Below are 13,293 nucleotides of genomic sequence, written 5' to 3' on the forward strand. Positions count from 1 at the left end.
TCTTGGTACGTAAATAGCCGCGGGCAGCATCATATGTTCGTCCGCCCTTGCGGCGTCAACACGAGGTGGTTGTTCCAAGCCCATTTATCGATGATCCTTGCTTCCAGGGGGAAGGTGTTGCCAGTGGATGACGGTGTGCTGTGATGACGGGGAATCCCTTGATGTGGATGCGAGATGGAGATGGGGTGAGGATTGAATCGAGACCGACCCATCTTTATGCGGTGAGAATTGCATGAACGAAAACAGTCTATGCATTCTAATGCTCGCTGTCCTGAAATCTATACGATCTTCAGAAAACCTATTTCTCATTTTCTGCGCAAAGAGACACTGGCAGGCAGCAGACCACGGGCATATTTGATAGGAATTACAATGCGTAGACACAGATCCTAGGTACATATGTAAAGGATGATGGAAGTGCGAGGCTGAGCTAGTCGAGATGCCAATAACGTGTAACCAAGATCCGACGATTGAAATTTTGTCGTGGCGGAGGCAGCAGAGTCAGAGACCCAGAGTCAGGTCAGGCACAGCTAGCTCTCCGGTGTGTGTGTGTGTGTGCCTGGACGCCTGAAGGGAGACGTCAGATCGGCTAACTGGGTTCATGCAGTATTGACTCGGATCCTTCGTACATCGCAGCTGCACAAACGTGACTAAGTAACGTAACTTGTACACATCGTCTTGAGGCGAGCATCGATCCAACAGTCTGATTACATACTCAAATATTAAAGGTAAGACAAGATTTGCATCCCGACGTCATCTACCGATATCAGATACGATTCCGACATCGCATCCAATCAGCCGAGTGGAGCGCACTAACTCTAGCCTGGAGCAACGGGAACAAAAACATCAAAGCGAGTGCGATTCCGCGACTATCGCCCGCTAAGCCGTTGAGTCTCCACTTCTGTTGATCCTCATTACCCATATTTCCCCGCCCTTGCTCTAGTCCGACTATTGGTTGGAAGGGAAGGAAAAGCAGGGTGGGAACACCGACGGAGTACATGCATGCAGTTGCTCGCAGGCTAGTTGGCTCGACTGCTCTGTCTAGTGCCTGGTTTTATGACAGTCGCGATCATTGAGGGATTTTGCAGTTTTCCCCCTCTTTGTGTGGTAGGTAGGCCCGAATACAAAGGCGATATTTGACTGCGCCCCGGAACAACCGTGCAATTTCTTCCGATTCAATTAAAGTGCCGCGAGGGTCGTAAATTCAAGCTCATTTGCGAGACCCACGTTGATCGGAGGAACACTACGGAGTAATTAGAAAAAAAAAAAAGAATTGATCCAGACCGCCGTTTGGGGCGGAATTGGAAGTCGGGGAAATTAATGGTTATCACGCGTGAGTTCAATTTTGGCTTGAGTTTGAGTTGGCCCCCAACTCAAAATACGGGTATCACCACATCACTGGGACCCACGACAGGAATTAATATTATGATGTTGTAAGATTGATTTTATTCCAAGATTCCCCCGTGGAACAGGTATCGAAGTTCCACTGCCACATATAGAAACACATATACATTAAACCGGCCCGGCGTAATTCTGTGCAAAGCTAGGCCGGCATTAAAAAGAGAAGAAGGTAAGATATCAAGACATGGGCTGTACAAGACGTGACGAAAAAAAAAACAGAGACAATTAACAATGACAATGACCGATAAATCCTAACAAATCCGTTTCCGTAACCCGTAAACAATGACCTTACATCATCGCGATCGCACCGGCAACCAGAGCCAACATGGCGCTAGAAACGCGGTTGACACCGGCGCCGTTACCGGGCACAGCGGTGGCGGAGGCGGAGGCGGAAGACGAGCTGGCGCTGCTGGTGGATGCGGTGGTGGTGGACTCGGAGGAAGTGGTGGTAGTAGCAGCCGAGCTGGAAGCCTTGGTCAAGGTGGTGGCAGTGGTCTTGGCAGCTGTGGAGGTGGTAGTAGTGCTGGCCTCGGTGGTACTAGCCTCGGTGGTGGTGGTGGTGGTGGCTTCGGTGCTAGTGCTGGTGCTGGTAGTGGATGCCTCAGTAGTGCTGGTGGTCGAGGCCTCAGTGGTGGTCGAGGCAGCGGTGGAAGTAGATGCCGCGCCGGTGGCACCAGCGACGGTGAAGTATGGGAGGAAGTTGTATTCGCTGGTATCGTCGTCGTTGATGATCTCAATGGTGTACTCCTTGCCCTTGACCAGGTTCTTGGGCACAGTCCAGGTAAAGGAACCGGTGTTGTCAATGTTGGCTGTGAGTCGCGTGTTAGTTCCGACGGGTCACTTTCCCGCAAGGGTTCTCGGCGCGTTGTGATATGATATATCCTTCACGGGGTACATCACTCGCATATACACCTCGGAGATTCGGGGACTTACAGGCAATGACAGTTCCCGAGGTAGCGGTGGTGATAGAACCGGACTGCAGACGCAGGGTGACGGTGCTGCCAACCTTGTGGTCCCAAGTCAGGGTGGTAGAAGATCCAGCAGTGAAGGAGTAACCACCAGCGGGGTTGCTGAAGTCATTGTCGGTACTGGTGGCAGCAGCCAGAGCAGCCAGGAGCGAAGTCACGATGAAGAAACGCATGATGATAGTAGTAGTACTGGATATGGGGGTTGAGTACAAGGGATTGACGGATATCTCTGAAAGAGCGAAAGAGTGGAAGTTAAGAGTTAAGGAGAGGCAGGGACTTTCAGTCCAAGATGGATCTAAAAAAAGGAGTGTAGGAAGCGAAGCGAAAGGCAAAAAGGGCAAAAAGGGCAAAAAGAGGCGTAGCTTCGCCCCCTCCCGGAAGGGCAGGGAAATCGAACATTATAACAGACAGCCGAGTGACCTCCTCCTCTACCCACCTAGGAAGGCGCCGGCACTAGCAGATTGGCAATCACCTTGGAAGTTACTTGGGTTCACCTGGTCTAGTCTAAGCTTGGCTAGTTTAAGCCATGCTAATCCCTTTGTGGGTGTACGCTAGGAGATATCAGGAAGAGGCTGGCCAGTGTTCACCCATGGAATGCGGATTTTGCTCGTGGATCGCCGCCACGAGCATCCACGAGCATCCACCAGCAGCCACGAGCCTCGCATTGGTCCGAAATCGAGTGTTGGGGGGGTGCTTGGCAGTATTGCTAGCCACTCATATCCCTCGCTTGCAAAGTACCTTAATGAAGTGGGGGGAAAGAGGAGATTGCACTTCGAGTGCCCTGGCAGCCTGGTAGGATCTAGCCTAGGCAGACATTTCGGGCACAAAATCCTGTGGGGGAACACTCGGTGGGACTCTGTTGGTGACTCGGAAAAAATGGGAAAAAAAGATGGCCTATTTTTATGAACGAACGACGTAGGGGACTAAGGGTCGGATTTTGCCCTTTTTCGCTGCTCCGTTCTTCGTTTATGGGGCACCCTATTCTTAGCGCTTTTCTTAGCCTCATTCTAGCTGGTGTTGGTGTTTATCCCCGAGTCTACTCTGTACTCGTACAGTAGTAGTTACTGCCACTCTGCGTCGAAATGAAGATGCGCAATTGAATGTTTATCATTTTGGGGCTCACCCGCCACGCGGGACGGGGACGACAGTTGGAATTTGGGCTGCTTCCCTTTCCCCCTTCCCCCTTTCTGTTCCCTTTTGGTTTTCAACAGGGGATCCATGTCGTACAGATGGGGGATGCACAAAAGAAAGAAAAAAAAAAACAAAAAGACAAAAAGAAAACGTGGAATCGTCCTCATCAATTGATATGCACATATTTTGGTATATTATCTCCCTTCCCTTCGCTTGGTGGACCACTAAATAGGGATATCCGATTGCGGGGCGTCTGTCCCGATGGTCCCAGTTCCAGTTCCACAGGTTGAACCTTTCGGCTCTTCCAAAAGACCATTTTCTCCCAGCCAGGCAATGACTTCCATTGCCCGCCGATCCTCGTCTTCCTTTTGCCGGTCCAGTAGCTGTAGAAAGTACTTGTTAGTATATCGTTTGTAGTGTAGGGGGGGGTTCCCGGCGGGGTCTGGGGTACCTGGTGCAGATGCAGGTGGAGGTACAGGTGCTCATGCAGCCCGAATTACTATTACTCACAGCAGAGAGAAGTCCCTTGCGCCCCTTCTCCTTCTTTTCCGGCTTCGCTTTTCGTCGTTCGCCCACGTCATGTGAGAAACTGCATTGATCTCCGCGATTACACTTCCCGCTGCGAGCAAAGTGCCGGCACAATTGCTTCTTGCCTTCGCGAGGTGGCGGAAGAACCTTCTCGGGTCCCTGTCGTCGGCTGCTCGCCTGCTCGGGAGCGGAGTCGCCGTCACTGTCGCTATCGCTGTCACTTTCACTTTCACTCCCGCTATCACGATCCGAGTCTAAGCTCGACTCGGAGCCACTAGATGAGGTCCAGTCGCTCCCATGTCTCGAAGCTTCAGCCTCGGACACGAGATCCATGGGTCCATCCACCTGATCAGCCACGTCAATAGTTCCCAAGCCCACCCCCGTAGGAACAGGTTTAGCGGCGGCGGTCAAAGCACCCGGCTCCAAAGGCTTGTCCGTCAGATCGATGGTCATGGGATCCGAGGCTTCAGCTATCTCTAGCTCGGGTAGCATGTCGACATTCGGTCCGGCAACAACGTGGCCATCAGTACCAGTCCCATTCTCGTCGCCACCGACGTCCTTCTGCATGGGATTTTGATCCGATCCCAGTTGTTTCTGTAGAGCGGCGACCTTGAGACGAGCAGCTTCGGCTTCAGCTTCCGCTTTAGCAAAGCGCTTCTGCTCGCGGTCCAGATTACGCCGAATCTTATCGGCCTTGCGCTGCGCTTTCATCGCGGCATCCAATGCCGGGTCTGCATTAAGGTTATCCGCGGCAGGCTTTTGAATTCCCTTTGACTTCTCTTTGTTGTCTTTGTTATTATCGCCCGCCCCCGCCGCGGCAGCCTTCCCATTCATTTTCGCCCGTTCGTTCATTTTCTCGCGCCGGACTGCGTCACGCGCATCCTTGGCTTCCTGTGCAACCTTCTTCTTCTCCTCGACACGTTCCGCGGTGGGGAATTTCTTCCGCCGCTCTGCGATCCACGCTGCGATATCTGCGGATGATTGCAAGGTAGCTGTTCGTCCTTTGTAGGAGAATTGGAGCGGGGCGGATTCGGAGCCGCCGGCACCACCTTGCGCTAACTTTGATTCTTCATCCGCGTCTTCTTCGTCCTCGCTGGACTCGTGGTCCTCCGTCTTGGGGGTTAGGCCGAGTTGATTGTGTTTTCGCTTGCGCTTCTTCGGTTTCCGAGTCGCGTTCGCATTCACATCTGCTGCGGGGGGGCGGTTTGCATGGTAATGGGTTGCCGAAACTTGGGACTGCGGGTGCTGCTGGAGTTCGCGGCGCGGTGGACTGGGGTTTATTAAATGCAGCGGAGTGGTCGCGCTTGTGGGGAGGTCTTGATTTGGGACCGTGATTATTATGATTGCTCGGCGGGTGGGAAGGCCATGGCCCTCGTCCGTGTCCTCCATGTCCATGTCCATGCCCGTGGTTGGGTGTTGCTCCCCCGTATGGTGCCGGGGCAGCAGGCGGTACATCAGAGCCCCAAGGCACCGAGCCCATTACTATGGGGTTGTTCGGCGGCGACCCATGTTGATGCGGGACATTTGACGGGTAGGGCTGTGTAGATTGCGGAGGGTAGGATGCGGAAGGCGTAAGGTTGGGAGTTGTAGGGTAGTGGGGGAGAGGTTGATAGGGAGCCGATCCAGCGGGTTGGTGAAAGGGTTGCGGAGATTGGTAGGAGGGCGTATTTTGAGGATGTTGAAAATTTGATTGCGTGTGAGGGAAGGGCGGGGCCATGTACGACGTCGCCGACACTGGTTGAGATGGATAGCCGTAGTTCGCAGCCGCGTAGTTGTAGCTCGGGGTGTTGTTGCTGTGGTTGTTGTTCTGATTTTGGTATTGCTGGCGATTCCCATTTGAAGCGTGATTTCCACCTCGGCCTCGATTTCCCTGGCCTCGCCCACGTCCTCGTCCGGCGCCGCGGGCATTCCAGTGTTGACCATGCGGCGCTGGAGGATGGGCGGAGGCAGAAGCCTGGGGAACTGGCGGAGGAGGTGGTGGCGGAGGGAACGAAAATCCCTGGGAACTCATGATCCCTCGGATAGTCCCACCGTGTGATCGGTCTACACCATCACGCGCAGAAAAAAAATGTAGCTAGAAAAAACTAGAATCGAAGTTGCGCTTGGAGTTTTCTTAGCTTTCGCTCAGTTCTGACAGTTTGTGGTCACGTGACAGTATCCACCGGGCCGCTTGATTGGCGACAGGCTTTTTGGTTCCTCTTCTGTGCAGGGCATCGCAGCACGGGCCTGGAATGATATTGGAACTCTGCGAGTCTCGCAGACCTCTGGTTATCTCTTAAAGGTCTTTTTCGTCCCACTGGATCGCTGCCACCATGTTTATCCTTGTAAGTTGAAGCCGCGGCCTGAAACGGGATATCTTTTCACTGACTGCACTAGACCACGATCTCCGATCTCATCCAGATCTCGCCTGAGGATTTTTCGAAGCTCAGCGCTGTGGCGATCGAGGACAACATTAATGAGAAATATGCGAACAAAGTACGTGCCCAATCCGGGCCAGCTCGGTCCATTTCCGCTTTTCCGGTTGGTATCTGATCCGTTCCTTCTAGGTAATTCAAAAAGTCGGTCTATGCGTCAGCTTTTATGATCTTTTGGAGTCTTCCGATGGCTTGATTGGCCATGGAACTGGTTTGGTGAATGTAAATGGTACGTTGAAACCTCTCCAGACTTGTACTGGTGACATTGCCAATGCTAACTTCTTGATAGTTAAATTCCGCGTGATTGTGTTCCGACCTTTCAAGGGCGAAATCGTGATGGGCAAGATTTCCAGTGGAACTGAACACGGTATTAAGAGTATGTCATCGCTATGGAGTCATTTTCGAAGCCTAGACTGACCTGGTTCCTTGCAGTTGCTGTCGAGTTCTTTAACGATATCTTGATTCCCCCGGAGCTTCTTATGCCGGGTGCTAGATTGTGAGTGATTTCCCAATTCTTAATTCAAGCAAATTCTGCCTTGACACATTACTAATTCAAGATAGTGATTATGCCGATCAAGTATGGATTTGGGAGAACGAAGAAGGCTCAAGCTTCTACTTCGATGTGGGCGAAGTCGTCCGATTCCGCGTCGAAGCGGAAGAATGGCACGATCAGATCCCCAACGCCCCCGAGCTCGTGGACGGACCCACCTCAGATCGCAAGTCACCATATGCGATTATTGTATGTCTCTCCCAGGCGGGAATTGAAACCAGTATCTCCACCATCTGCCTTCACATACTAATTTAATCTATAGGGCTCAATGCAAATGGCTGGTTTAGGTCCCATCACCTGGTGGTGAGGAAGCTTCTATATGTTTACTCCTATCGAAACCTGGGTCTATCACCTTTCACATCTCTGTCTTGCTAGTAGTGGGATACGGGCTTTTTACATTTATTTCATCAAAAATTAGATACCCATGTCGGCGGTCGAGCGGAGACCAACGGCGCAAAATCGATTCAAAATATCACAGCATCTAATGTGTAGATACCATATTCTACGTACAAATGTTGCAGATTATGACTATTGCAGATTATGACTACCATACTTTAGGATCAAGTACTAGTAGATTAGGTAGCAATACTAGTAGTCATTTGACAACAACGAGCCACCGAACTTAACAGCGTCTGCCCCGATTCATCTTCCACGTTGATATCCACGCCTCTCTCAACAAGCAGATTGATGGTATGATTATGGCCATACTCAGCAGCCAGAAAAACTGGTGTTTTGTCTTCTGAATTCGTGGCTTAAATATTCGCTCCTCTGTTAAGGAGGAGCCCGACTGCCTGTCCATGGCTAGGATCGGAGGATGCAGTGTTGCCATCACATGCATCGGTAGGATTCTTGTAGCAGCTACACCTGGTGACGAACATGGGACTGAAGATGGTTCATTTTTGCTAGTAAATGCAGTTGCATCTGCGTCGCCACTTTGAATGGGCCTAAAGTGAATGACGGGAGTAAAGCATACAGGGGACTGAGAAAATAGTCTCCATATGCTGGATCCCTGTGAAAATACGCGCAGCGAAGCTTTGCGAAATCAGAGTCACTGGGCAGGGGCTTGTAGGGAAATCTGCCAGACTTGTCGAGACCCTTGTCGAATGCTTGGGAGTTCGCAGGCGTTGACAAGGCAACTTAAAAATCAATAACCGCACTCGAACTGCTTGGCGCAACGACATCAGCATGAACGACTGTTAAGTTTGGGTTTCCCGGAACGGTAGTGTCACACCTAGGTACTATAAGGTTGGTAGCATCTTCCGATGGGATTGGCCGCAGAGGTTCTCTGTAGGAGAGAAATCAGCATGAACACGCTGCTCTTTTGAATGGATATCGTGATAACTGCCGGTCATAATGAATCCGAAGAATATCTATACCTAGGTAGAATTGAAACCTTAAAAGATTCAGTCCATTAGTGTGAATCTATACTATGCTCTGCTGAGTACGGAGCGCACCTAGGTCTTCTTGTCTCTACTGTTGCCTCAGATCGACTCACTAGATTGCGCTTCTTAGGCGCTAGATGTTACAGCTCCCAGCGCTAGTGTCGCCTCAAAACAGTGGGTCTACTATCTGAGTCCCCTGCTGGGAGCCTCGGGCGGGATATCTGGCCCCCACGCGGGATATCAGGTAATGTAGGACTCTGGGGTATTTGAAGTATCCGGTCGCCACCTTCTAAGTTACATTCTTTTGTTTTCACCTCACTCCAGGACTCTCACTAGAATGTGTCAGCGTCAACTTGACATTTTGCTACACAGAACCTCTGGTTTTATATCTACTCTCTTACATCATGGCAGCTTCCGATGAACAGAGGCCCCTCAAGAACGAAATCAAACTAGCACTTGTTGGTGATGCAGGTGTTGGAAAGGTACTAAGAAATATTTCCCTGGTCACAACAAGATGGCTGACCATATCTTAAAGACCAACTGGGTATCTCGACTTATTGGCCCGGAAGACCATGTTCAAGTTTCTGACCCCTCACTTGGGTATGACTGTCGCACATGTGGCTTTTCAACTGTATGTTCCATTTGGTTAATTTCAAGTACCGTTCTGCAATCAGTCCGTTCTGAGATATATCATCCATGAGTCATAGAATATTGGTCTTTTTTGGTTCAAAATATGGGATATCCCTGGATCTCATATTACTACTCCTCAAGAGAGGGCTGAATGGATCCATGATAGTGATGCCGCTGTTATTATGATTGATCTCGCCGACCAGGCAAGTATCGAAAATGCAGTCTATTGGCATAGTAATTTCTCCCAGTTTCATTTGCACCATATTTAAATTGGCTTTGAGCTCATGGTTTACCAATTGCTAACCTTATAGGAGAGATTTTATCGTCTCAGAAAAACTCCGATGAATCGACCTCACTACCAGTCCTAATCTATTCCTGCAAGGTCTACGAAAAGAATGATAAACGAGCAATAGATCCTACAGAAATCTCTTGGCCCGATGAGATAGGCGAGACCCCGTTTTTTTACAATCCATATGAATATTTCGCTGGGCCACAGCCACAGGCGATCGTAATGGAGGCAGATCGCTGTGAGGCAAGACCTATTGGATGGATCTTGGAGCAGCTTAGCGGTCAGCCTAATGTGGTATGTGGTTTGAACTTTTTCTATTACTATATTGTCGCAACATACATTTACCCCCATCTTAGGAAATTATCTACTTTTACCCCCCGGATCCCCCGCATTCACCCTTGGACCCTGAATACAAAAGAATGAAGGCCGAGTTCAAGGAACAAGGGAATTTTTTGTTGCCCGACGAAGATGACGCAGACCTATGATTAATAAAACCCACAATCACACCTTGGCCATTTACTAGTAATCGGGGTTGTCAACTTCACAAAGTGTTCGCGTAATAGTATGTTGCCAAATCTGAACCTGCGCTATTAACAATTAAACTTCAACAAAACCAAGACCAAAATCTTCACATAAACCTGATTTTGGCGTGTCTCAACTAGCTCACTAACAATTATCGGCATTTGTGATATAGAGAAGGGGTATCATTAAAAGCGGAAAATCCCCTGAACAACCTTGGAATATAACCAGCATTTTCCCACTCCCAAATATTTCTGTGCTGAATATTTCTGTACACAGAATCTTCAATTGTCTTTCTTGGTCAGATTCACTAGCTTGCTGGCTACTGCTTCCATTCCATTTAGATTTGGATGGAATATCGGACCACGTTGGAACAAGAGCCGCATACTAAGCCCTTCTACCCAAGGCTCCTGACTGCCAAGTGCATGACTTTGACTGATAGTATGTATTGGCACCCTTGTACACCACGCAGATCGACTGGAAGCCACTTTCTCGTAGGCGGATTGCAGCCCAGAAGCAATATTGCGATGATGATCAATTATTTTGCTACTTTTTGAAATGCACTTAGGGGTTAGAACTTTAATGATCGTCGCTATTAAAAAAAAATAACTTTGCTAAGCAAATAGCCCATACGATGAAGGACAACTTCTTTGCGAAGTCCCCCTTTCTGGGGGTAGTAAGCATGTCGGGGGCGTCACAGCTCAATTTCCACTTGGTTCCGGAGCGCCCAAGCCAGCCTCTTCAAGGCCCTTTCGATAGCTTCGAATGTAAACTACCGCGTTCGAGTCTCTGACCTCAAACCTCCATTTCTAGTCCTTCTCTCAGCCATCGCTGGTCTGGCATAACTTTCTGAATATACCAGTAATCAGATGAAACATTTATTTAGACTAATCTGTTATAACATCTCAGTACCGATAGAATTTTTGGATGCGAACAATGATTTCCAGCCAGTATTGATAGCTAGGTTTGCTAATAGCAATGTCTTGATTTGGCCTTTGTGGGTGGTCGTTACTTGTCCACTGGCTGGTTGTCTACAGAGTAAGCATTGTCGCCGTTATTTGCATTATATTGGACAAGTTATGGGTCACGAATTGGCCTTCTCGTTGTCGCATCAAGATCCTGGTACTTGGCAGACGATTTGGCCTGCCACATTACTAGCAAGATGAGGAATGAAGTAGGAGGAAGCCGGGATGGAAAGAACTGGAAGGAGGCTATTTCGTAATTTTATTATTTCATAACAAAAGAAAACTGAGCTGAACATTTGTACATGTATAGAATACTAGTATTAGATAGTGAACCTTGGGAAGCCCAATTTTGCCTCGGCTCCGGTGGCAAATTCCGGATCGGGCCCAGAGCGCATTCCAGTCAAGATCGAAATTTTTAAAAATAGTGTTTGGCCAATGAGGTTGAAAGGAAAGATTCGCATTGATGTGACTCAAGCTACATCCCTGGAGATATATGTTTATTGTTAACGTTATGATTGTTAATCCGTGCTTACTCCGTACTTACTCCGTACTAGTATTGAATATGACCAATTACCCCGAAGGCGCCGAGTGATCGGACAAAGCAGACTTTTCGCCGACAAGGCGGTCGCGGCTCCATCCGGGAAAAGACCCAATTGTGGAGTGATTTGCCTTCTCAGAGCCACTCACAATGTAGCGATCGATCATAGCCCCGTGAAAGCTGCAGGCGACGTAAGAAAAATTAATGACAGTCCACTGAACTGAATTCAGTTCCATAGTTGGAATCCTCAAACTTTTTTGTGACCTTCCCAAACAAGGACAACAAAGCATTGTTTCTGTTCCAATCCGGCCTCTCCGATCCCCGTGCTTGCTAATCAAACTCTTTCAGTTACCAAAGGCGGTACATCTCATCTTATCCTACATCAATCACGACATACAGCTCGCGAAGCAAGCCTTTCTTTTAAATTCGCCTCTTTGCTTTTTTTTCTTCAACTTGCTGCATCAATCTAATCGCACTTCACAATGGGATCTACCGAGAACACTCACACCACCGAGCGCCGCTTTGGCACTCTGGCTGTCCACGCCGGCGCCCCTCACGACCCTGTCACTGGTGCTGTCATCGCTCCGGTATGTTATGCGCTCTCCCTTGATTTGACAACTTTCATTGACAATTATCACAGATCTCCCTCTCCACTACCTTCGCTCAGACCAGCGTTGGCAGCCCTGTTGGTCTCTACGAGTACACTCGTAGCTCCAACCCCAACCGGTCAGTCATTTCATGTAAACCCCACCGTCTAGCGGTACTTAATGACTAACTTGTTCGCAGTGACAACTTTGAGCAATCGATTGCCGCTCTCGAGAACGCCAAGTATGCCCTTGCTTTCTCTTCTGGCTCTGCCACCACTGCCGTTGTCCTGCAGTCCCTGGCCGCGGGATCCCACGTTGTCTCGGTCTCCGATGTCTACGGTGGTACCCACCGCTACTTCACCAAGGTCGCCTCCGCCCACGGCGTTCAGGTGACCTTCTCTCCTTCCATTGAGCTTCACGTCGAGGACCTCATCCGTCCTGAGACCAAGCTCATCTGGATCGAGACCCCCTCCAACCCCACCCTCGGCCTGGTCGATATCCAGGCCGTTGCCGAGATCGCCCACCGCCATGGCATTCTCGTTGTCGTCGACAACACCTTCATGAGCCCCTACGTCCAGAACCCTCTCAACCACGGCGCCGATATCGTCGTCCACTCCGTGACCAAGTACATCAACGGCCACTCTGTACGTTTCCTCTCAAATCCACCCAATTCAAAGTCCAAATAACTAATATCTTCCCAGGATGTCCTCATGGGTGTCGCCGCCTTCAACTCCGAGGCTCTCAACGAGCGCCTTACTTTCTTGCAGAACGCCATCGGCGCCGTCCCCTCGCCATTCGACTGCTGGCTCGCCCACCGCGGTCTGAAGACCCTGCACCTTCGCGCCCGCGAAGCCACCAAGAACGCCACCACCGTCGCCGAGGCCCTCGAAGCCTCCGAGCATGTCATTTCCGTTAACTACCCCGGCATCGACTCTCACCCCCACCGCGCCATTGCTATCAAGCAGCACCGCGACGGTATGGGCGGCGGCATGCTCAGCTTCCGTATCAAGGGTGGCCAGGCCGCCGCGCACAACTTCTGCAAGTACACCAAGATCTTCACTCTGGCCGAGAGTCTCGGTGGTGTGGAGTCTCTGTGCGAGGTTCCCTCCAGCATGACTCACGCCGGTATCCCCAAGGACCAGCGCGAGGCTGCGGGTGTTTACGACGACCTTGTCCGCATGAGCTGCGGTATCGAAGATTCCGAGGATCTCAAGGCCGATGTGCTCAAGGCTTTGGAGCTTGCTGCTTCCGGTAAGAACGGTAGCGCTTAAGCTGAAAATATGCGTTGTTTTATGGCTGGTTATGTTTGCTAGCTTGTTGCATTTACGTGCATTGTAACGAAATTAGATAATAGACGATTTTCCTTGAGGGGTGCTACTATTATGACACCCCGT

General features: G+C 50.1%; 7 protein-coding genes across 7 annotated transcripts; 3 read left to right on the top strand and 4 right to left on the bottom strand.

The window, feature by feature from the left end:
- Positions 1 to 1,686: 1,686 nt before the first annotated feature.
- On the bottom strand, positions 1,687 to 2,539 carry N7533_008920 (GPI anchored serine-threonine rich family protein; the record flags this gene model as incomplete). The annotated part of the gene is made up of 2 exons (XM_057105570.1): positions 1,687 to 2,207; positions 2,332 to 2,539. 2 exons carry the CDS (start codon positions 2,537 to 2,539, stop codon positions 1,687 to 1,689), a joined length of 729 nt encoding a protein of 242 aa, XP_056957019.1.
- Positions 2,540 to 3,721: 1,182 nt separating this feature from the next.
- Positions 3,722 to 5,426, bottom strand: N7533_008921 (CCCH zinc finger protein; the record flags this gene model as incomplete). The annotated part of the gene is made up of 2 exons (XM_057105571.1): positions 3,722 to 3,948; positions 4,004 to 5,426. The coding sequence occupies 2 exons, from the start codon at positions 5,424 to 5,426 to the stop codon at positions 3,722 to 3,724; spliced, it is 1,650 nt and encodes a 549-aa protein (XP_056957020.1).
- An 81-nt stretch (positions 5,427 to 5,507) lies between these two features.
- Positions 5,508 to 5,933, bottom strand: N7533_008922 (uncharacterized protein; the record flags this gene model as incomplete). The annotated part of the gene is made up of 1 exon (XM_057105572.1): positions 5,508 to 5,933. One exon carries the CDS (start codon positions 5,931 to 5,933, stop codon positions 5,508 to 5,510), a length of 426 nt encoding a protein of 141 aa, XP_056957021.1.
- Positions 5,934 to 6,337: 404 nt separating this feature from the next.
- N7533_008923 (DNA-directed RNA polymerase III subunit RPC25) lies at positions 6,338 to 7,296 on the top strand (the record flags this gene model as incomplete). The annotated part of the gene is made up of 7 exons (XM_057105573.1): positions 6,338 to 6,349; positions 6,402 to 6,500; positions 6,572 to 6,668; positions 6,729 to 6,815; positions 6,872 to 6,935; positions 7,001 to 7,178; positions 7,252 to 7,296. The coding sequence occupies 7 exons, from the start codon at positions 6,338 to 6,340 to the stop codon at positions 7,294 to 7,296; spliced, it is 582 nt and encodes a 193-aa protein (XP_056957022.1).
- Positions 7,297 to 9,512: 2,216 nt separating this feature from the next.
- Positions 9,513 to 9,775, top strand: N7533_008924 (ras family-domain-containing protein; the record flags this gene model as incomplete). The annotated part of the gene is made up of 2 exons (XM_057105574.1): positions 9,513 to 9,584; positions 9,647 to 9,775. 2 exons carry the CDS (start codon positions 9,513 to 9,515, stop codon positions 9,773 to 9,775), a joined length of 201 nt encoding a protein of 66 aa, XP_056957023.1.
- Positions 9,776 to 11,244: 1,469 nt separating this feature from the next.
- N7533_008925 (uncharacterized protein) lies at positions 11,245 to 11,548 on the bottom strand (the record flags this gene model as incomplete). Its single annotated transcript, XM_057105575.1, has 2 exons — positions 11,245 to 11,257; positions 11,349 to 11,548. 2 exons carry the CDS (start codon positions 11,546 to 11,548, stop codon positions 11,245 to 11,247), a joined length of 213 nt encoding a protein of 70 aa, XP_056957024.1.
- Positions 11,549 to 11,794: 246 nt separating this feature from the next.
- N7533_008926 (cystathionine gamma-lyase CYS3) lies at positions 11,795 to 13,170 on the top strand (the record flags this gene model as incomplete). Its single annotated transcript, XM_057105576.1, has 4 exons — positions 11,795 to 11,899; positions 11,953 to 12,038; positions 12,099 to 12,543; positions 12,601 to 13,170. 4 exons carry the CDS (start codon positions 11,795 to 11,797, stop codon positions 13,168 to 13,170), a joined length of 1,206 nt encoding a protein of 401 aa, XP_056957025.1.
- Positions 13,171 to 13,293: the final 123 nt, after the last annotated feature.

The sequence above is a fragment of the Penicillium manginii genome, assembly GCF_028828005.1.
Source record: "Penicillium manginii strain IBT 31320 chromosome Unknown utg000006l:1.0-4164085.0:1.0-4166146.0, whole genome shotgun sequence".
Classification (NCBI taxonomy): domain Eukaryota; kingdom Fungi; phylum Ascomycota; class Eurotiomycetes; order Eurotiales; family Aspergillaceae; genus Penicillium; species Penicillium manginii.